Source organism: Xenopus laevis, chromosome 1S (genome assembly GCF_017654675.1).
Source record: "Xenopus laevis strain J_2021 chromosome 1S, Xenopus_laevis_v10.1, whole genome shotgun sequence".
Classification (NCBI taxonomy): Eukaryota; Metazoa; Chordata; class Amphibia; order Anura; family Pipidae; genus Xenopus; species Xenopus laevis.
Window position 1 is genome coordinate 119627193 of NC_054372.1, and position 24733 is coordinate 119651925.

At 38.0% G+C, this 24733-nt stretch overlaps 1 protein-coding gene across 1 annotated transcript; it reads right to left on the minus strand.

Moving 5' to 3' along the window:
* Positions 1 to 725: 725 nt before the first annotated feature.
* On the minus strand, positions 726 to 23236 carry ptar1.S (protein prenyltransferase alpha subunit repeat containing 1 S homeolog). Its single transcript, NM_001113427.1, is given in 7 exon segments — positions 726 to 1384; positions 5709 to 6013; positions 7780 to 7993; positions 10046 to 10150; positions 12410 to 12476; positions 21690 to 21859; positions 23144 to 23236. Coding segments are annotated over 7 exon segments (1299 nt in total). The 5' UTR covers positions 23230 to 23236; the 3' UTR covers positions 726 to 1032.
* Positions 23237 to 24733: the final 1497 nt, after the last annotated feature.

The following is a 24733-nucleotide window of genomic DNA, read 5'->3' on the forward strand; positions in this document are numbered from 1 at the left end:
ACAAATTCAAATCTCTTTAAGTTAATTTTAAAAAAGGTAGTTGAACTCTAAATTGTCCCAGTGTTTTATGTGTAAAGTGAAACTGATTTTTTTAACTTAAAGGACAAGGAAAGGCAAAAAAATAAAATCCCATTTTTACTTTCTTTAATGAAAAAGAAACCTATCTCCAATATACTTTAATTAAAAAATGTTTTTATAAGAAACCTGACTGTATGCAGTGAAATTCTCCCTTCATTTACTGCTGTGGATAGGAATTGTCAGATGGTCCCTAACTGCTGAGCAGGGAAACAATCATACTTATGAACAGCAGGGGGAGCCCCCGCCTTACTTACAAGCCATGCAGAATTCAAGCAGCTTTGTTTATGACGATCCCTAAGCAGCCCAGACCACACTGAGCAGGTGCAGGGTCAGGGTCAGGCAAAGATGTTTAACAAAGTTACAAGATGACAGCCCCCTGTGGCCAACTTTGAAAGCATAAATCATTTGTTTGATTAGGCTTTGTGGTGCAGTAAGCTCATGCTTATGTTTAGTATACAAAATACAGCATTTCTAGCCTTATTCTATTTTAGACTTTCCTTGTACTTTAAACTACATTTAGTTGCACAGTGATGTACTGGAGGAGGTTCCATTTAAACATCTGGTTGTTAGTGACCATAAGGTAGTTCAGCTTCTTGGAAATAAAGTGACCATTTTCTTTTTGTCCAGTGCTCACTTGCTTACACTGATTAAATAAAATAACTTGTTTATGTAACATACCGGTACTTCCAGATGAACACAAAGGGTTCTGCAAGAATGATTGCTAAAAATAGATATAACATTCTGAAATAACCTGATTTATATGCGATTGTTAGAAACAGTTATAGGGATGTAATAACTGGCTAAAAAAATAAATAAAAGGAAAACTGACAAATTCTAATCCTTCCCATTCAGCAGTAGATATCCTCATTAGTGAGGGGCACATGGTTACCAAGGGTTTAACCATGGCATGTCAAAATAATATTGCACTATATATATAATCCAAAGTTTGCCTTGTTAGTAACCTTGCAAAGAGAGTAGCCATTTTCTGTATGAAGCAGCAAATCTGGACTGCTCAGGGCTACAGCAATTGGTTAAGACACAGTTGATGAACCTGAGCTCAGAATCTAAGCTAAGAGAGTCTTGTACAGGGGCACGTTTTAGTCGTTTTGTTTCCTGTGTGTAGCCTTGTTTGTTTGGATCACTCATTCCATCTACATCCATAGGGTTAGTGACATAGCTCTGGAAGGTGCTACTCAAATGTGAAATGTTCCCACTGCCATCAGTGATGCTCGCACTTGTGGATTGTGGAGTGGCTGATTGACTTTGTTCAAGAAGTAGCTGATGAATGAGCTTGAATATTTGGCGCCTTTAAAAAAAGATGAAAGAAAACAAAATAGAAGTGTATTAGAACAGGATGTAAGATGTCTTTTGCAAAACAGTAACAATAAGGGGCAAATGTACTTAAGGTCGAATATCAAGGGTTAATTAACCCTCGATATTCGACTGTCGAAGTTAAATCCTTCGACTTTGAATATCGAAGTCGAAGGATTTAACTTCGACAGTCGAATATCGAGGGTTAATTAACCCTCGATATTCAACTGTCGAAGTTAAATCGTTCGACTTTGAATATCAAAGTCGAAGGATTTAGCGCTAAAATCGATTCGAAGGATTTTAATCCATCGATCGAACGATTTTTCTTCGACCACAAAAAGCTACCAAAGCCTATGGGGACCTTCCCCATAGGCTACCATTGACTTCGGTAGCTTTTAGGTGGCGAACTAGGGGGTCGAAGTTTTTTCTTAAAGAGACAGTACTTTGACTATACAATGGTCGAATAGTCGAACGATTTTAGTTCGAATCGTTCGATTCGAGGTTGAAGGTCGGAGTAGCCCACTCAATGGTCGAAGTAGCCAAAAAAAACATTCAAAGTTTTTTTCCTCTATTCCTTCACTCGAGCTAAGTAAATGGGCCTCTAAGCGTTGATAGCTTTCAACTATTAGTGGCCAAGTGAGTTGAGTTGGTGAGTTGCTCTGAGTTGTGGCCTTGGAGAATTTGTGCCACTATGCCTAAATTACTTGCTTTTGTATAATATTACGTTTTTAAAGGATGATTTCTGTCTGACCATAAAATTTGAAAAGTACAGCTTACTCCTGTTTTGGCAATCCTAAAGCCCCTTCATTTGACATATTTAGCAAAGTACTGCCTTCCCTTTCGTTACATAATTATCCAAACGTTAACTGGACCAAGCTCACGACAAGAAAAGGGTCATTGGAACAAACATGAGCAGAAAGAGAATTGAGATCTATTTAGTCTAATGGCAACCATGACAAGCTTAACTGGCCATATTTTTAAAAGCATTGCAATGAGAATGAATGCTTCAGGGGGAGTATCTGCCTATACAAATAAAGATATCTTCCTCAATGTGAATGCCAGTGCACAAGACAATGACTATGCAGTAAATTTTAAGGGGTCATCATTTTCTTTCTGGGAGGAAAAAAAGCATCACTAACCCATGATACACTACATCTTTAGAGACTTTTTTTTGTATCAGAAAGGAACAATCACTCATAAAAGAGAATTCAAATCAACCTGAGCAAACAGACATATATTATTCTTGCAGCACTTTCAATAAGAAAATAATAATCTTTCATTTCAATGCTAAAGAAAGGCAAACATTTGGGCAGAGCTCCATGCCCAGGTGTTTTTACAGATCTTTCAGTAATGAATACTCAGCTAGGTTCACTATATCGAAATATACAACAACCAGAAAATAACACCATAGTAAGTATGGCCCAATATACAGTAAATAGAAACACTGAGCTGAGCACAATGGCAAAGGACAACAGTAATAAATCAAGTTAAATTACAAGCACACACACACACACACACACACAAGTCCATTTATCAATAACTATGTTTGTTATACATTACTATTAATACATGCTGACATTTAGATCCACTTCATTAAAATACTGGCATGTTTTAATGGTGATGTAGAATACATAAAGTTATTGCTATGGATCTGCCCACACACGTTGTGGGGACATGGGAAAGCATGTTAGTAGGGTAACCAGTTACCCTGTACCAATATCTAATACAGTAGAGGTGGACAAGTTACCATAGGAAAACATCAGACTAGGGAAACATGCACAAAAATCTCCCTCGTGCATGGGGAGGTATTCTAGACCATTTTCTGCCTAAAGAACAGGCAAGCCTGTATCTTCTAATGTCATGTACACTAGTAGAGTGATAATAGACTGGTTCAAATTGCCAGCCAGCACCTACCAGCAGAAGCATAAAGTCATAGGGGAAGGTGCATTTGCCGTTTGTTTTAGCCCACATATATTAAATAAGAATCCAACAACATTATCCCATGTAAGGAGTGCCTAGACCGTCCATCAACAACAGGACTCGCTTACATGTGTCCTAAACCAGTGGGACAACCAAAATTTGGTGTGAATCAGAAGACGTAAGCAAGGTGAGTTAAAAACAAAACAGTAAAGACAGGGCATTGCAATACACTGACAATTAGTGAGGTCTCTATAATAGTCCAGCAAATGAAGTAGTGGGGTATCGAAATGTCCACCTAATCATGCCCACTGACCATCCCGTAATAAAAGCAACCCAGTGGTAGTGATTCATTCAGTCCCTTGGGTGTCAGCGTGTCCAACTTGAAAATACAACGAGATTCTCTGCGGAGGAGGGTGTTGTTCCTGTCCTCGCCTCTGCTTAGTGGCGGTTGGTGATCAATGGCCATACATTTAAAAGTCGTCAGCCCATGGTTATGGTTAAGAAAGTGTTTGGCCACCGGCTGTCTGGCTTGACCCTCTTTAAGGGCTTTGCTTATTGCTGAACGGTGGTTGCTAATGCCTTCTCTTAGTGTAGTGGTGGTTTTCCCCACATAGTATAGCCCGCAAGGGCAGGTAATAATATACACAACAAACATGGAGGTGCAAGTCAATCTGTCCCCACCCGGTGTACGGGTGGGGAAAATCCGGTCCGCTGAGTAGGCACCGACAGGTGGTGCAATCCGGGCATCTGTAGCAGCCCAGTTTCTTATTGCTGGATAGCCAATCAGTTTGTCCAGACCCGCGTCCTTTGAAGTCAGTGACCATTAAAATGTCCCTCAGATTTCTGTCCCGTCTGTAGCCCATCATCGGCTGGGATGCCTGAAACAGAGATAAGGATTCATCCATGGAAATCATGGACCAATTCTCCTTTATCAGTCCAGAGGTTGTTGGCTGCCGAGGAATACATTGAGGTAAATATCAATGGTGCCGAGGTTTTCGGGGTGTCCCTTGTCTTGTTAAGTAGGGAGGCCTGAGTGTGTTGTATAGCCCTGCTAAACTGCGTGTCTAGAAGACTCTCAATAGTACCCTCTCTCGAGAAGTCTGTTAAACATAGTTGTCAGTTCTGTCCGAGCTGATTGGGCATCCGAGTTGTTCCTGATGAATTGAGAGTATGGAATGCTCCTCAGGGTAGCCGGGGGGTGATTGCCGGAGGCATGTAGAAGAGAACTCCGGTCTGTTGGTTTTCTGAACAATTTGGTGCCAAGACCTCCCTCCCGTTTATAGATGTGCAAATCCAGGAAGTCGATCTCGTGAGTGTGATGACAGTGTCAATTTGATCGGGGTATCAAGGTCATTAAGTCTGTTGTGGAATTCCATCAGAGCATGTTCACTGTCATTCCAGATAAAGAACAGGTCATCAATGTACCGAAAATATGTCACAATGGAAGAGCCCAGTAATGGTGTGATTTTTGCTGTCTCGAACTGCATCATAAACAGGTTGGCATATAATGGTACTAGGACACTGCCCATTGCTGTCCCGGAGACCTGAAGGTAATACGAGTTTTCAAAATGAAAGAAATTTCTTGTTAATGTAAGATCAAGTAGATGGAGTAATAATTCACAGGGGACTTGGTGATCAGCTAAAAAACAGCAAACATTTCGGCTAGCACTCTAGCCTTTCTCAAAGAGTGCTAGCCGAAACGTTAGCTGTTTTTTTATTTAAATAAACACCTTAAGACCTGTGAGTATGAGCCTCCTTCTACTCTACAATTACCTTTTGGGCTTTCTGCACCCAGGCAACGTATACTGTCATACGAGCTGTGCATGAATATTTATTTTATTATCACAGCTTATTGTATAATGGAATTCTAATTTGCACTGACTTGATTTAAAAATGCTGTTCCTAATACTCAGGTGTACATGTGCTGTTTTTCAGGATCTTGGAAATCTAGTATATAGTTTCATCTTTTTCCCACCACCAAATGAGAAAATATTTGCATAATAAGTTAAAAATGATTCTGTTCAATCCCTTATCCCTTCGGTGGAATATAAAAGGGACGCACTGAATTCGGTTCTGGTTTCTACATTTTCAGCAGGAGTTGGCAGAATACAATTGCCAAGTGACGTTTTCACAAGGAAGTGAAAAAAAAAATTTCGACATACTACAAGTGCAGTTCTCCTAGCTCTTTAACCCTTCTTAGCCCTGATTTCCATAAGTAAATTATGGTTCGGATTTGGTGGAATCCCAAAACAGTGGATCAAGTGCATCCCTTAAATATAAGTCACCAGATATGATGTTTATGTACATATAAACCCTTCTGAGTAAACAATACTCAATATTTCACCTAAAGTGAATCTAACTGATTTGTTCAATAGGGTTTATATTGAACCTTAGGTTACCTATGGCACCATAATGTTTCATGTCCAGGGTAGGAATCAAGAAGCTCTCTGTTGAGTTTCATTTCTTCTTCTAATAAATAAGGAAGATCGAAACATATTTGGTTCCAAATAGCCTCTCCTTCTCTTGGAAGACATGGATTTTTCTCATTTGCAATCAGGTCTGGGACAGCAGTCACATTATCAGAGTCCTTTAGTGTTTTACACAGTAGTGACTTTAGTAGGAACTGACGATAGTGGAATCCACTGTGGTCTGAAACATGCATGGAGACCCAGTGTTTTGTTGAAGACAGCTCATCGATCAGGAGCTACAAAAAAAAAAAATTGGAACAACCTATTAAACCAATAATATGCAAGACGCCACTTTTACTTGGTCTGAAGCAGTATCACAAAAAATGTGTTCTTATATCTTGAAGATCTGAAGCCTTTAATAGCCATAAATGCAGAGATCATGTAGCCATTTTGGCAGTATGTAACGAATTGGTCACCAGTGTGTTTGACCTCATACAATCATTTCATTTTCAGTGTCAGAGTAGACCATTCAAACCATTATTATCAGTGAATATTGTCAGAGGTGAATATTTAATCCAGAATAAATTATATGACCCAGAATATATTTCCAGGAAAACATATGAAGTAGTTCTTACACAAAAAAATAGTTAACAGAATACAACACTGTAACGCTAGTATTCTTCTTTTTTTTTTTTTGCACCACCCTTTTTTTCAACTGCCCTTGATATGTTTTCCTTCATTTTCATAGACAATTCTTTTGCAGTTTGAAATAATCTAATATTTCAAGTTGAATTATTTAGCCCTAAATAAGATAATCTTGTAATAATAAATATGGAGAATTATCTATTTTAGGAATTAGTGCATTTAAAAAAAATACTCATTATATAGTATAAACAGAGGTATAGAGAATTCAGAGATTCCTTTAGCTTGTAGCTGCCTAATCTTCAGATTTTTTTTCCCTCCACAATATTGTTAAAGTCTTAAAATGAATTTCTTTAAACCCATCAAATCCTGACTACAGCTGCACCAGTGTGCAAAGAAACACCTTAACAAAGGAGTATTTAAAAGGGGCAGAACAAAAAAAAGGTTAGCTGGCATTTCATTAGATCCGCAAGTAGCAAGAACTGAAAACACAACTCCTTATCAGTCTAGCCAGCAATAGAAGAAAAAAAAAAAAAAACCTCAAGCAAAACCAAAACATAGAGCCCAAGATAAGTGCTGACTAGGTAAGCAGACAATTCATATTTACAATTCATTATACACATTTAATAAACACACATTTTACATATAATCTCCAAGTGATTATATGGCACCTCAGACTTTTATGTATAGACGTGTAAAGTTATTATTATTATAACTATTAAATACCTACACTTTGCTATATTGAACATAATCATGTAGTACCTATGTACTCTAGAATTTCGGTCTATAATATGTCTTTCCTGAGGTTAACTAACCCAGCTAGTTTCAAAATGCATCAGTTAATAGTGCTGCACCAGCAGAATCCTGCAGTGAAATCCATTTCTCAAAAGAACAAACAGATTTTTTTATATTTGATTTTGAACTTTGACGTGGGGCTAGACATGTTCTTAGTTTCCCAGATGCCCTCATGTGCATGTGACCTGTGCTCTGATAAACTTCAGTCACTCTTTACTGCTTCAAGTTGGAGTGCTATTACCCCCCTTCCTTTTTTGAATAACCGGTATTTAATTTAATTGGTATTATTTAAAAAATAATACCAATTGACTGTAAGAAAATGACTGTGACTTTAAGAAAATGTTACAGTCACGATAAAAAAATGGAAAAAAATCATGGTTAAAATCTTACATTTTACCATCCTGCAAACATATAAGTTGCAACAGAATAATGTTAACAGCACTTAGGATAGAATCCATATTTTGTGACAAAACGAGCATTATTGTGGAGGCAAAAAAAATCTGTGGCACCCAACCTGGTCATAATATATACGTTATAATAAGTTATAAAGGGACATACATAGTTATTGCATATTTTTTATACAGGGTTAAATATCTTGGATTTACAAGATGATCAGATCCTTTACCTTAACATTTAAATTTCCAAGGTGTTGTATAACCCAGATGCGATGGGACCAGGAATTGTAGTTACTTGGGTATCTTCCAGCAGCCTCATAGCAAACATGCATTTCTTCTTGCACAATTGTTTGGATCCTCTCATAAGTCTCAGGACAGGTGGCATCCTTGCCCACAACAGCAGCCACAACTAATTCCTGCACAACACGCTGCAATACCCAGCGCCTGTATCAATGGAAAGCATTAGAAAAAACAATTTAATTGCCAGAAGGCTTGCTGTCCCACCACCACCACCATTAGTTTATTTATTCCACTCTTGTGTTGCTGTATTGGTGCTATAAGCTACAAATGTCTACCAAACAAAATAATCATAAACATCCTTGCTAAATGCCTTATTGTATATTGTGCACACTTTTTTTTCAATAATTTTGTTGTATTAAAAAAATATATATATTAACAGTGTTGTGCTATATGGTATCATGTGGGGGCACCAGTGCAATCCTTTTTTTCCAGCATCTATAGTCTTCTGTGACATATGGGAGGAGGGAAAGTAACCCATTCTTGAGTTGTAATAAAAAGCATATGCTGTCAATGTACTGTATGTATTATAATCAATTTACACCTTCTGCTGGGTGAAGCATACTTTCAAAGTAACCCAAGAACTTTATCTATTCATCTCCAACAAACTGGAAATTAAAATTGTAAAAAACCTCAGTAACCAGTTTCAGACAATGAAATATTTCCCATGGCATGGAGGGGGTTTGAATGTTCCTAACTTGCTCCCCACCTATTAATTGGAAGTGTCAAGAGATCTGTTTATAAAATGTTGCTGGTGATGAAGATGCTGTGTTTTTTGGAAATTGGGAGTAAGATGTATTTTACTCATAGGGTATTCTATCACAGAATTCTAACCTCCCAGCTTGTTCTGCGTATACCAATGAGGTGAGTGTACAGAGGCAGCCTGACAGAAAACTATTAAATCAGTGACATCACATCTCTCAGGGGAAATCATGTTTAAAAAGCAGTCAAATCTGCTGCAATCTTGCAGTTGGAGAGCACAAGATGAAATGAGTGCTGATCGATAATAGGATGAGATTGGAAAATGCATGCATTTCAACAAATGATATACAGTGTCGCAGGTCAAATGTAAATCCTGTAGAGCATCCACGAGTCTTCTCTTGAAATATTTACAATATTCATAATAAGAAGGTAAAGAGAGCAATAAAAATTCTGAAAGGTCGCCATCTTATATCCTTAGAAAGGATATAATTCTAATTAGAAAGAAATGTGTTTGAAATAATGCGAAAGCTGTTCTATGGCAATTGTAAACATATATTTGTAAATATACAGTTCTGACTTCATCATGCTGTGATAAATCTTAGTCAGTGTTGCTGGAAAACTTCAATTATAAACTCATACTTCTATTTTCGTGCCAAAAAAGTAAAAGATAATATTTAAATACTTATACGACTGTACTGTGTTTTATAAAAATTGTGGGGTAATACAGAAAAATGGCACAATTACACCATGGCATCTTTTACCTGCAAAATAAGAAACATACACATAATGTCCAACTAGTTGCTGTTAATTAGAACAACAAATAATCTCTTGGGACACTGGAAGTTAAAGGGCTTTAAGTCAAGCATTCCTACACTCAAGCATAAATCAGTTGTTGAACTAAGGAACTAAATTATAACCATGCCACTGGTAAATAACTAGCACAATATTAACAAGAGAGTATCCACACTCGATGCTCCAGACAGCCACATGTACTAGATTTGTGCCATCATGTGGATTTCACTTGGCACACTCTTTGTACATTGCATTTTGCAAATTCTAGGCATAAAATATATCGCAGTTAAAAAAAAAAAAAATTCCACATCTAAGGGTCTACGAATTCTGTAAAGTGAAGTATTGTACCTGGAATCCAATATTCACAAAGCTCAGAAGTAGAGGAAGGATATCTACCAAATTCATTTTAGCAAGTAATTATATTTTTATCTGTAATAATAACACACAGAGATAGAACACTGATACATTAGATAGCTTTAAGAAGGGGTTGGATGGCTTTTTATAGCAAGTGAGGGAATACAGGGTTATAGAAGATAGCTATCTTCTCATAGTACAAGTTGATCCAGGGACTAGTCCAATTGCTATCTTGGAGTCAGGAAATAATGCAAATGTGAGACAAGGAAACAGACTGTTTACAAAATAAATAACATATACATTAGTAGTCTTTTTTTTTTAATGAGATTAAAAAAATAAAGAAATGTTGACCTGTGGATCCATGTTTCGGGACTCTTTGGAAACTTAGTCAATGCCAGTTTTCCAAGCTGTAAATCTTTAACTGGGTTCAAGGTTCCAGATTGTATTAACTCTTTCCTGTAAATAGAAATTATTCCAACAGGTCTGTAAAGTACAGAATAAACATCCAAGAAAAGATATTTGTAAAAAGCAGAAATTCTCTAGCTGCAAGGTAAAGCATCACACTTGGTCAATCATCTATCCACAGCATTATATATATATTTTACATGTCCCTAAAGATATGACACCACATAAAAGATAGAAGAGAGAAGACTATTTTACAAACCATGTCATAGCACTCAGGAGATTGTTTTCTTGAAGGGGTTGTTCATCTGTGAGTTAACTTTTAGTATGATGTAGAGAGTGATATTCTGAGACAATTTGCAATATTTGTTGTTTTATGAAGCTTTTATCTAGCTTTTTATTAAGCAGCTCTTCAGTTTGCTGTTTCAAATTATCCTAGCAACCATACACTGATTTAAACAAGATACTGGAATTGGAGAGGCCTGAATAGAAAGATGAGCAATAAAAAGTGGCAATAACAATAAATTCGGAACATTTGTTAGTTTAGATGGGGTCAGTGACCCCCATTTGAAAGCTGGAAAGAAGATAAAGGCAAATAATTCAAAAACTATTTAAAAAAAAATTAAATAATGAAGACCAATTGAAACATTGCTTAGAATTGGTGTTAGTGTTCTATAACACACTAAAAGAAAGCTTAAAGGTGAACTTCCCCTTTAGACGCCTGGTGACTAATCGCCTCTTCTTTGGGGCGACTAATCTCCCCGAACTGTTTACCCCTGTCTTCCGCCTGCTAGAATGAAAAATCGCCTGTGGCATGGCACTCGCGGCTCTTCGTTTTCCAAAGTCGCCCGAAGTTTCTTTGTGAGGCAACTTCGGAAAACGAAACGCTGCCATGGCACAGGCAATTTTTCATTCTAGCAGGCGGAAGACAGGGGGATGCAGTTTGTATGGAACGTATGGACACATAAAAGGCAGTATTCTTTATAAAATAGGAGTGTACCTGGTCAGGATACATGAATAAGTAAATAATGGGCCACTGATCAACTTCTAGTATTTAGGCAGCTCAGGAGACACAGTCATATCCCCCACTGCCTACTATTGCACTCTGGCAAGTATAACTGGTTTCAAAGCAAATATCTTAATAGAAAATATACTTTTTTGGGGGGGGGGGAGAGGGGCTTGAAGTCCCCCTGCTTTCCTTTAAGGACAGAGCAAAAATGCTCTGGAAAGAGAATCTTGAAGTCCCAGAATCCATTCTGTTTTAAGAGGGTGCAGAAAATGTCAGAGAGTCAGAAAATAAAGCAGCATGAAAGTTTACAATTTTGTGGTAGTAAACCATTTTTATAAAAGGTATTAGACAATACAAAACATTCACTATCACAGGTGCTGTCTTGGTTTATAGAAAAGCCACTCTCATTTTTATGTAGTCGTTTCTGAGCAACTTTCCTGCTCCACTGAGTGTGTCATTACTGAAGCAAACCTGAAAAAAACCTGAGCAAACACTTAATTTAATGCAGTACTAGCTCAGGGCAAGTGGATGGAATGCAAAAGTGGAAGTTTGGTGATGTGTATCAGGTCTAATGGCTAGATAAGAGGAATGTAGAGATTTAGGAAACAGAAGAAGCCCAGTGTATTATAATGAAACATTCAAATGCAGTTCAGTTGTTTTCTTTACCTTTCCTTGTCCTTTAAGTTAGTAATAGCAATTTGCCAAAATCCTGAAAAATATTTAGCACCATAAACAAATTTCCAAACAACTGCTTGTAAATATGAGTAATTGTAATACTGCGGCTGCCCAACACTGCTGCTGCATAACTGCTGGCTAATATCAGACTGGCCTTTTTATTTCTTTCCACTGCACACATGAAACATAGGATGGGCCAATTTAAAAAGCAATAACATTTTACATATTACATTTTGGATTGCATGCATTTAGGAATACAATTTGGTTCTTGAAATGCATTAATATGTTGGGTCAGTGGAGATACATAAGAAAATACATCCATATTGTCCTTCATGGGCAAAATACCTCATGCAAATTTGTTTACATAGTTAAATCGGGTTGCAAAAAGACAATGTCCATCAAGTTCAACCCCTCCAAATGAAAAGGCAGCATTCATACCCACACCCCTCCATACCCTCAGTTAGTAGAAGTGTGTATCATTGCAAATGTGAAGAATGTGTGTATAATTAACAGATACTTATATTTTGTTTGATATTTATGAATAGTTAGAGATGTAGATCATTTTAGTCAAGTGTGTACATATAGTTAGCAGATGTGCAGTGCAATGTCACATGGTGAGGGTGGCATACCTTACATTCCATGCTGTAGTAAAATCTGGGTTCAGCAATAGCAGCGTGCATGTAACATCGATCAACTCTGCAATAAATCAAAATTATTATAAGTCCCAAAGGAGTAATGCAAACGTCAATTCTATATTAAAATACGTTGGCATTAGTTAAATCAGCGTTTGAGTGATCTAGTTGTTAAGGGTATTTAAATGAAACTATGTAACTATATCTATGCGCCCAGTGGTTAAAAAATCACTATCTTTCTTTATCCTCTATGGTAGCACACGATTTATAGTGGCTAAGGGTGATGCCATATAATACATGCGAGCTACAAAACAGCAGAAAATACTGTGTATAGTAGGTAATTCAAATCTCCATGGTGAATTGTATGTAAATGTATTTTTGCACAGTTTATCGTCTATCCAGGAGGCAATTTATCATGGTCAACATCCTGTTAAGCATTATCCTAATAGGTAGTAAGGTTGAGCGTTGTTATGTGAAAGTGTTTTGGCTTCCTAAAAACACATATCAGCTGTCCTAGATATTGTTGAAACTACAGCTGAATTACTGATAAAGAAATGCTTTTATTTATATGTAATTTTGTTATGCACATAAGGGGATGTAAGGGCAGAATATGTGTTTTCATTATGGTTCATTTTTATTGGAAGACATGCTACTGTTCCCACTGCTCTAACCTGATGCAAGCCCTGTTGTGTTCAGCAGGTGAATACTGAACGCTGAGTGATGCATCTTTTCATTATAAGTTTGCAATCATTCAGCAATCACAAACTTTTGTCCCCAGTTCATAACCTTGACTGATACCAGTTGTCTGCTATGCCCTTAAAAGAAATGAGTTTCTAAAGAAAACGATTTAGATGCTAAGATGTATCTATATATAGCACGCAGTATAATAAATCAAGCACAGAAGCATTAACATTAACAAAGTGAAGTACCTTTCATACTATAATGCCCACACATTGCAAGCTTAGGCCCTTCGGCAAGACCAACAAATGACCAACCATTTCATTTTTTGGAACCAACATATCCTTAAAGGAACCGTAATACCAAAAGTGTTTTAAAGTAAAACGGGTGTCATGTCTTCAGCATATGCTGTTATATTTGATTGCTCCCTTGAGGTGAACTCCCTCTGCTGGCTGTTTCAGGGAACTATACAGGACCTCCATAAGGCTAATAATAGGAGTGCATTTGATGTAATCAGGCTACCATACTCCTAACATGTGACCAACACAGTGCCTTGTGGGAGCTAAGACTCCATTTTGCAGTCCATGCTGTGGAAGAAGCACACAGTTTTGCAGTCTCCCTTAGGGTAGCATCATTGGTAAGCAAAAGGACTTAAAACCGCACTAAATCCCCACTGTAGCTGCCAGCACATAAAGGACTAGTGGCTTGTGAGCAGCATGTTGCAATTCCTTGGAAGCTGCTCCTAGTGGCTCCTCCTTTTTTGAATTCCTGGCTTTGAGGCAAGTTTTGTTTGCATAAAAACCAAGTGTACTATCAAACAAAGCCTCTTTTAGACTGCCAGTCCGCATTGGGACTACCAATAGGCAAACACATTTGGCACTCTACCCCCCCCCCCAAGAACTATTTTCCTGCTTGTGATGCTCCTCAACATTTGAATGTGGCTCACAGGCAGTGTCGGACTGGGACACCAGGGGCCCACCCAAAGACCTTAGACCAGGGGCCCACCAAAAAACCTTAGACCAGGGGCCCACTCTCAGTACTATTATTCTTCCTTTCCTCACTCAACCTCTATTCTCCTAGTATCTTTTCTTTACAAACTATAATCCACTATTCCATCTATTCAGCCTCTTTTTCTCATAGAAATAGGGAATGGCCATGAAATAAACCAAATGTTTAGCAGCATGAGGGCCCACTGACACCTGGGCCCACCGGGACTTTTCCTGGTATCCCGGTGGGCCAGTCCGACACTGCTCACAGGTAAAAGAGGTTGGGGTCCCACAATATAAAGCAAACTATTTGCCATATGCTGAAATGAGTCTCTCATCTAGGCTTCTAGGCCACTTGTGTGAGAGCTGCTGCTGTGGCACTGACTTTGCAGCAACTAATAGCATTTGGAGGACTCTGGAATGTCAGAATGTTCACACACATAAATATAATCCCTTTCTTTACTAGCTACTTTTCACAGTCTCACTACAGGCATATCTGCAAACTTTACAATCCATCATATTTATGGACCAAGATAGCTCAGAAGCACAAATCGATGAATTTACTCTTTGTGGTCACTAGAATAAAATAAAAGCAATAAAAGCATTGCAGACCAGGAATGTATTGTTGATACACAGAAAACAAAAGATGCAGTCTTATGGATAAGAGTGAAAAAAGCAGACGTGTTGCTATCACTGTTTTATGTGACCTCTCAGTGCAGTTTAGTAAATAATGTTTTACAGATGAAGTTTTACTATACCCAAGTCCCTAACCCTACAGAATAGAACACTATTTTGAGACGAAACTACAGCTATAGGATGCGTTATTCACAAACCTGCTAGCCAGAAAGCTCAAAATTACAAGAAGGCAATCTCCCATAGACTCAATTTTAAAGGAGAACTAAAGCATAACTAAAGAACTAGCTAGAAATGTTGTATATTATGTTTTGGGCTTCTGCACCAGCCCAGGGCAACCACAGCCCTTTAGCAGTAAAGATCTGTGTTTCCAAAAATGCCCCAGTAGCTCCCCATCTTCTTTTCTGCTGATTCACTACACATGCTCTGTGCTGCTGTCACTTACTGAGCTTAGGGACCAACTCACAATAGACAGTACACATAGAAAATAAAAGTCACAGTATAAGTATAATTAGTACAGATAATTACTACATGGCAGCACAGAAATCAGTGCAACTAGCAACAGAATTTAATAATCAGCCTTGTTAGCATCAGCTTATATTACAGATAAACCTAATTTTCTGTTTGATGATTTGCAATAACCCCTAAACTTAGCTTCTCAACAGCTGCTCAAAACACTTTCCAAGATGGTGACCCCCTATGACAAGTTTGAATTCCTGGATCATTTCTGCAATTGAGAAGCTGAAACTTAAGACTAGTACAATAAATTCAGTATATAAAATAGGCATTTTTAGCCATAAAATTTTAGGGTTTACTTCTCCTTTAATGCAAATAATGCACATTTTTTAAAATGATTACTTATTCTCTAATAATAAAACAGTACTCTGTGCTTGGTCCCATCTAAAATATAATGAATCCTTATTAGTGGCAAAATAATCCCACTGGGATTATATAATGTTTAAATCATTTTAAATGATTCATCATTTTATTAGTGCCTAATAAAAGAAAACATAATTCTAAGCAACTTTGCTTTATACAAAGTATTTTTTTAAAAAATGTATTTGTATATGTATTGCTATTCAAAACAGTGTTTGTCTGTCCCTTTCTATTCTCTACCCTGGTAACTCAGACTGTTGACACAATGTTAGACAAGGCAACTGATTAACAGACCTGTCTTTGCTGGGAAACCAACACTTTTGCAAAATTGTTTAAAAAGTAACATCCACTAGATAAGCAAATACTGCTTTTAATAGCAAACATTTTTACAAATAACTTTAAAAGCACTGAAAATTTGTAAGTATTAAATGTATATTGGAAATTTACTTACAATTATGTTTTCTTTTATTAGGCACATTTTTATTTTGGAGTTGACTTGCCCTTTAAGGAAGTCAGCCGAGTATAGAAAAAGGTTGTTAGGTTCAAAGAGCATTTATGCCTGGAGTGATGGTGGCACTAGATCTCAGTTATATTTGTATCTAGTAGCTGGGATTATCTAGTCATCTAGAAATGCCCATTAGAGCCAATGCAGTTTAGAGGTTAATGCGAGCTTGCAGGTACAAAAGCAAAACTGCTTGTCTAACTAATATGGGTCATATTTATACATAGTCTTTAGCAAAACCTTGACAACAATTCTACCATTGCTAATACATGTGTTTTTCATAGGAATGCTAAACAAAATCCACATTCAGGAAGCTTCCGTTTTGAGAAAACATTGTGGTCTCTGCACAAAAAAATACCATTTGAAGCTTCAATAATTCACTATGTGCTTATAAAAAAAAGCAGATTCTCGTTTTCCTTCATATGGTGTGTGTTGGAACATACACCATGGTTTGCTTGCATGTTGGAAAAAAAGCTGGAAACAAGTGGAACAAAAAAAAAATAATTGCATTTTTCTAAGCTCATATTGGATCGGTATAATGTCCCTTTAGACAGCACATTTTATTGTCAAGAAAACACAAATTGTCCAGAGACTATGTACTACTAAATAACAACATTCTTTAACATTACAGAAGAGTTTGAATCCTCTGTGTGAGATTCAAACTATTTCCAAAAACCTGCTTCATTTAAGGGGGTGGTTCACCTTTAAGTTAACTTTTAGTATGTTATAGAATGGCTAATTCAATTCTCATCAATTTTTCCTTCATTATTTATTTTTATAGTTTTATTGTTATTTGTCTTTTTCTTCTGACTCTACTGCTTTCAAATGCAAAAAACAAATGCTATGTAAGGCTACAAATTTATTGTTATTGCTTCTTTGTATTATTCATCTTTCTCTTCAGGCCCTCTCCTATTCATATTCCAGTCTCTTATTCAAATCAATGCATGGTTGCTATGGGAATTTGGACCCTAGCAACCAGACTACTAGAATTGCAAACTGGAGAGCTGCTGAGTAAAAAGTTAAATAATTCAAAAATGACAAATAGTAAAAAAAAACAAATGAAAATTGTCTCAGAATATCACTCTCTACATCATACTAAATGTTAATTTAAAAGGTGAACAGCCCCTTTAAAAGACCATTTAGTTAATAGGTGTTGGTGTTACCAAGTTCTTTTTTTCAGACATCATTAAGTCTTGCTCAAGGAAATTACATCGCCTTTCAGAGAACCAACCACATTATCCCAATGAAGTCTTAATTTGTTACACATCTGCAACAGATGCCATAATGTTCCCTGCGCTATTTTACATTTAGGGCATGATTGGGCTCATTGCACTCAGAAGAAAATAATGAGGCACATATAACACTGTTGCTTTGACTATTAAACAAAACTTCACCACTTGATAAATCTACATTTACCTGCAACTTGGCACTAAAAGTGTTTAAAATGTTGTTTTAATGACAACATATTATGAATCTGAACTATTTCCAGACATGGAAGCAAAGTAAGCAGAAAGGTGCTATTCACTGGATTTTCAGGGCTCTTACATTAGAGAGTTTAGGAGTGATGTGTTTTGTATTAGGTCAGTCAGCTCAGTGTTTTCTGTGCATAAGTACAAAACATGTTTCTCTAGGGACTGACACTTGAATAAATTGAGCCTCTCCTATCTATGCCTAATGAAAAGTACTCTGAGCAATGATGTTCCAGGCCTGAAAATGCTCAACAGGGCATATACTCTAGTGGTGAGAAACATTACAGTAGTTATAGAATTCAATAAATCAGGATAAAACGGCAGCATAAGTAAGAAAATGCACCAAATGAGAAATTTGAAACCACTTGTTTAACCACATAATTTATGTTGTATAAATAATACAAAACCTGCAAAATATAAACTTTAGGAGTAAATAGCATTTCCTTAGGGCTAAGACACAGGTTGGCTTTTGACCGCCTGCTGGTGATAACTTCCAGCTACAGAAAATTCAATGTAGTCATCCATGGCAATCTCTAGCCCTACGTAATATAAAGGTGGCCATACACATTTGTTTTCTATACTAATGTAGAGAGCTGAATCATCAGATATGCAAGTAGAAGCAATAGAATTATCTCTATAGCTGCTAACTCATCATTAATGATTTGCCAAAGTTCGGGCACCTTTTCCATCTTGCCTGTTCAGTGAGACTACGTATATCCAAGGCTTTTGCCGATATTGATTGCCTCGTCTTCCACCATACACACACACACCGAAAATTTGTACAAAACCTTTTTCATGGTAATATCGGTGTTTGTATGACCACTTTAACAAGGATAATCTAGCAATAATATCTACTACAAATCTGACAAAGAAACCCTATTTTGCCCAATCAACGTTTCCCTTTATTACATTTACCTGTACATTTGCCAAACAAATGTTATTCCAATGATAAATGATGACAAAAATAACCACCTACACTTGCTTTTGACCCCCAATACTACCAGAAAATTGACTCTCCAAACAAAATAGAACTACTATGGACACCAATAACCCTGACATCACTCTCACAAAATGGATGACCCTTATTCCACACATGAATGCACAATACATATTCCAATATCACACTCATATCATGAACTCTTACGGGCAAGTAAATATCAGGAAATGTCTTATCTCACCCCATATAGTCCTATGTGTAGCACCATGCATTCTGGAGGAATGATGTTTAGTTTCTACAATGCACTGTATTACTGTATATGGCTGAAATGACAATACAAATCCACTTGTCCATTGTTGTCACCCCACTAAAAAGATGTCATATAGGCACAACTTCTTCAGACAAATGTATAAAATCTGGTAGCCCTATAGCCCTTGAGTATTGTATCTGGTCCTGTCCAAATATACAACATTTTTGTATTGTTCACACCTGTGATCCCCCCGCATTGTTCACATCTGTGACACCTCTATTGTTCACACCCTAAAGCCCTGTACTGTTCACACCTGAGACCCAGACTGAAACTGCCCACTTTGTTCACCTTTTAATGCTAAAGGGGAACCAGCACTTTGTCACTGTATGTAGTACAGTTTATAGTGGTCCTGATGGATTTCCCTGTCTCTTGCTCTGTTCTGCCTTCCATATGCTCCCTGTGTTGTGTGCCCTGCTCTGCCTGTGGAACATAACCCTGGTATTTGTTCTGGGGGTTTGTTAGAGTATGAAAATAAATTATTGTTAGGGACCCCCTAAGGTGTTTAATCATGTGCTGGGGATGCTGTGTTATCCAAGAAATAGAGGAGGTACATGGATTTAAGGGTATGTTAATATGACAACTTTTTTCACATATGAGTGATAAGTGATATCCCTGCAGTGAGCAGTAACCATTTGTTTTTTTGGTGTGCTACCACAATTAATGTGCACATGATCTTGAGGTAACATGGGTGTGATTTAAAGTGGGTGTGGTTTAAAAGAACAGGGAGTGGTCAACACTGGCTTCCATTATCGGTCCTCCACTATGTAGGCCAGAAAAATTTCGGCCCTCGGGACCACAGAAGTTGGACAGCACTGCTCTAATACGACAAAATGGCTCTGTGTATCACATGGACTGGATAGAGACCTGGAAAAACAAGGAACAAAACACCCAAGAATATTTCAGCACATGGCTCACCTATTTATACCTACTTACTACCCCAACCAATCAAAAAGCTGACAATACGTGTTTACAGCATACTACCTGGTATGATAATGAACCCACTTGTCCATGAGATCGAACAAGCATTCTCACAGTACGATCAAGCACAAGTCAACCAACAAGTTCACCCCCAGGAGTCACCAAACCGACAGATTAACAAACAAAGAACGAATACCATGAGCCATAGACACAAGTCCAAACCTTGGAAAATATCATCTCGCTGCAATATATATTCCTTGTCTACGCTGATTTGGAGTATAACTGGATCATCACAACATTTAACTTTGCACACATAGGATCACTTTTATATGTAATATTTTTTATTTTACAAGAAGTTAGGAAACTACTGTTATGAAAGATGTTTAACCCATTTTTCGCCTGTAAAATACTAAAACAACTGTGATTTAAAATGTACTCTATAGCAGAAATAGTATTAATCTTGTCTAAATTTGGCAAAATGGCTTCTGTGGAGTAAATCACATTAATAACTGTCAAGACATGAAGACTGCTTCATGAAGCAGGCTCTTTTTTTGGTTACTGTCTTCTGGACATGTGGTGAGCAATACAGGTATCTGGAAACCTCCAAATTACAGAAAGGCCATCTTCCATAAACTCCATTATAATCAGATAATCCAAATTTTTAAAAATGATTTCCTTTTTCTCTATGGTAATAAAACAGTACCTTGTACTTGATCCAAACTAAGATATAATGAATGCTTTTGGGAAGCAAAACCAGCCTATAGGGTTTATATAATGTTTAAATTAGGAGTACCGGTAGTAGTAGACTTAAGGTATGGAGATCATAATTATGGAAAGATCCGTTATCCAGAAAGCCCCAGGTCCCGAGTATTTTGGATAACAAGTCCCATACATGTACCACATACAAAAAAATACATAAACTGTAACCTGTGCTATATTTCAATGAATGGACCAATAACAACTGTGCTGTGTTGACAATCTGTTCCCTACACAATGACAAATTACAGGAACTTCAAGTTATTTTCATGGAAAATTTTATGAGTCGTCTTGTCCCACAGACTCACAAAACCACCATTGTTAAGAGCCAGAGAACAATAATAGCACTGTTAACCATATCTATAACTACTTTCTATCTTGGGTTAAAAAGAGATACACGGAGTGTTGTATATCTACTAGAACTATGCATAATATAAGGTATTTCTGAAAAACCTTTAATGTTTATTCACTGACAGCATTTAAAACATCTAATTCTTTAAAGACAGAAAGAGTGAAAAGACACTAGTTAATATAGTAAAGTAATTCAAATATGCAATATGTATAAAATGAACTGCCTGTTGTTATAATGGAACAATCAGCATCCAAGTTTCATGTTATAAATACATAAATATATACATAATGAAATAGGCTTTGGGCACACTGTTTTGAGTAGATCACATTATACATTTTGGGCAGTGTTGATTTTACAAGTATAGCCAAAATGTATGTTATACCTCCCAACTGTCCTGTTTTTAGAGGGACTGTCCCGTTTTTAGAGGGACTGTCCCGTTTTTAGAGGGACTGTCCCGTTTTTAGAGGGACTGTCCCGTTTTTAGTGGGACTGTCCCGTTTTTAGAGGGACTGTCCCGTTCTTAGAGAGACTGTCCCTCTTTTGACAGCTCAACCAACAGTCCCTCGTTTGTACTTGAAAGTCCCGTTTTTCTCTGCACTAAACAGCCAGAAAAAGAAACAAAGTTTCTAACTTAATTGGCTTTTGGCAGGAAGCCCAGAACAGCCACAGCTTCAGATAAGATACTTTTATAACAATTTTGAGATTTTATTTCCAAAATGTTGGGAGGTATGGTTTAATCTACCAATATAAAATGCAGAAACCACTGATATAAATGTGTGGGCCACTGAAAATGCAAAGGAGGATTAAAATTCCAGTACAAACATAGAAAGCAAAAGCAATACAGAGAGTGAAATACTCACCATCCCTGTTAAGCCAAAGCTTTTTCTGGCGGTATAGGAGAAGCTTATTGTGTACATATGGAAGTAGAAACTTGATACACCAGCTCTCCACACCCAGTTTGTTTTCTACCAAAACTATAGGGCTACGATTATACGTAGCCTCAGGGCATGGGATTAATCCGATTTCATCTCTAAAACAGACCAAGAGAGAGGTCCATTAGCCATTTGCTGGGATGACCAATATAATATAACAATAATAAGAGGGTAATTGATAGGAAGTTACCATGTGGGAAAAAAACTAAGGTAAACAGTGGAGGAAGACATTATTCTACACATTTATTGTAAATAGCATTCAAAGGCAATGTTATTATAAATATTAAAAAAAAGAATATTTTCTGGTGTCAGTATCTCTTTAAGGTTTGATTATGGTAAGATTTGGGGTGAACTCTTATTTACTGGTCTAGATAGTCTCTGCACTGTATTTTTTTTTTTTAAAAAAGGCATCTCAAAACTCATTGTCAATTTATAATCCAAGGCCCTAAAGAAATATTAGACATCAAAAAGAGGCCTAAATAAATAAGTTGACTATACCGTCTGGGCAAATGCACATGGGACAATCCAGGGTGAGCGGGTGATAAAATGCTTAAAGTCACCCCTTGCATTGCCTCAATCCAAGGGTTCACTCGCATGCAGACTACTGCATTCATTCTCTTGAATAACAGGATATGAAGCACACCATCCTCAGGCTTTGCCTTTAAAACATTTTATTTCAGCTGAAGAAAAAAATTGTTTTTGGACTGTACTGCATTCATTCTGCCAGCTCCCCTCAGTGTATGTAGCCATTTTGTGGTTTAGAGTTAGTGCAGTAGAAAATATTGGCAGTAGCATAGGAGATACATTCTCTTACATGTTCCTTTCTTACAATAAACAGATTATGCAACCTTTAATTGACAGCACCTGGTGTGTATACAGTTTTATCTTAGTAATCAAAATAGTGTAAATAGAGCTGCCTTTTTATTTGTTAATTGGAAGGATGCTGGTGAGTACTGATGTCACCTGTCATGGGGCACAAATGAAGAGTCTGTGTCTCAGAGGATCCCAAACTAGGAGGCTGCCCATACCAACCCAGTCGAGTTTGGGCACATAAAACAAATAACATTACTCTGTGGGCACAAATGTTGCATAGGCATTTAAATGAATAGGGGCTACACAATGTTCTGTCCGTAATTAAAAAGGGAATACATGCACACACATTATATAAATACATATTTGTATATACGATACATTTGGCCTGTTGCGACTCTTATAGTGTTGCACTATGCAGTACGTAGCTGTATACTTCCAGATGTGTATATAAAACGCCTAAAGCAGAGGAAAGTTTTGCAAAGTTGAAGGCTTCTTCCCGTATCCTAGCTCGAGAGTGATATCATATCCCCAGCCCACGAGGCGTCATAACGCGAGACTGGATGACTCACATATTGGGGTTCCTGCGGAAGGCACCAGTGATGTCCTTTACCACTCGCTGAACCAGCACCTCTACCTCCTCCTTCCACTCCGCCATCTCCGAGGCTACAGGCGGAGAGAAAGGAGAAAGATGAGCTTCCGGGTCAGGCCGTGGGAAATGGAAACACCCCCCCCTCCTGCCGCGTCCTTAACTCTTAACGCGCCAACAGAGTCTGCGGCTGCTCTGTGTCTTTGTAGCGCAGGGCCGGAACTAGGGGTAGGCAAAAGAGGCACGTGCCTAGGGCGCAAAGCTTGGGGGCGCCAGGCATTTACCTTATATGCAGCCTACCCCTAGTCCGGCAAGTGTTACAACATTGAAAAGTGGGTGCGCTCTGTGAAGTCAAAGTGCTTTGCGCACGACCACGCACGCGCGACCGCGTTTACGCACAATTACTCACGCGCGTCCTCGGTTACGCACATTACGCGCGTGATTCCTCGGTTACGCACAATTACGTGCGCGCGTCCTCGGTTGCGCACGCGCGTCCTCGGTTGCGCACGCGCGTCCTCGGTTGCGCACAGCTGCTGCGGGGACCGAAGTTACTAACGGCCATCTGGTTTGCCTAGGGCAACTGACAGACCTGGCCCAGCACTGCTGTAGCGCGCAAGTGTCTCAATATGTGTTTCAATTATTCTCAGAATCACAAGCAACTGACAGACCTGGCCCAGCACTGCTGTAGCGCGCAAGTGTCTCAATATGTGTTTCAATTATTCTCAGAATCACATTATTTGAGGCTGACTGGTCAAGTCACTGGTGTTGCTGGATGCTGCCTGAAACCTTACCACCAACGATTCCACCAAATAGCTTTAACCCCGGCCCGGACAACAATCATTTTTGGGGGTCATGCTCCACAGACTAATGATTAACCCATGCCAGTTTGGGTCCTAAGCTGTCAGCCTGCACCCCTAAAGTGGAAACCAGAGCCTTGGGGGGGGGGCAGAGGTCAAATACAATAAGAGCTTGAAAGAACAGCTGTTTTTTTCCACATAAATTATGTAACACATTTGCTGACCTAATGGCCATGAACAAAAGGGCACATCATGCCTAAAGATGAAGCTTCAGGGTGAAATTTCAATTCTACGAAAATTTCCTGTTGAAGTGTAATGACTGCATGAACCTGCTAATAAAGCACCGTTATACTCTACTCATCCTTGGCTACCAAAACATAACACCTATATAGAAAACAATTGCACTATTCTAAATAAAAATCCCCTTTTCCTGACGTTTGTGGGTATGGGGACACCCTTCTCCAGTACTACATACACACAGACTGCCTAATGCCTGCACCAGTCATACAGACGAGGAGGCAGAATGGGGCTGTGCCTACTACCTAGGGCAGAACAAGGTATAAAATCTACCAGTGGCTGTGATATCACTAGGCACTGATTATAACCAGTTACATCACCAAAAACTATTTATATAGTGAATAAAGTACCCCCTCTTGTAAATTATATAGTGAATAAAGTACCCCCTCTTGTAAAATATAAGGATATTATAAGTTACCGAGGAGTTTCATGACCATATAAAAACACGAGGCCGAAGGCCGAGTGTTTTTATACAGGTC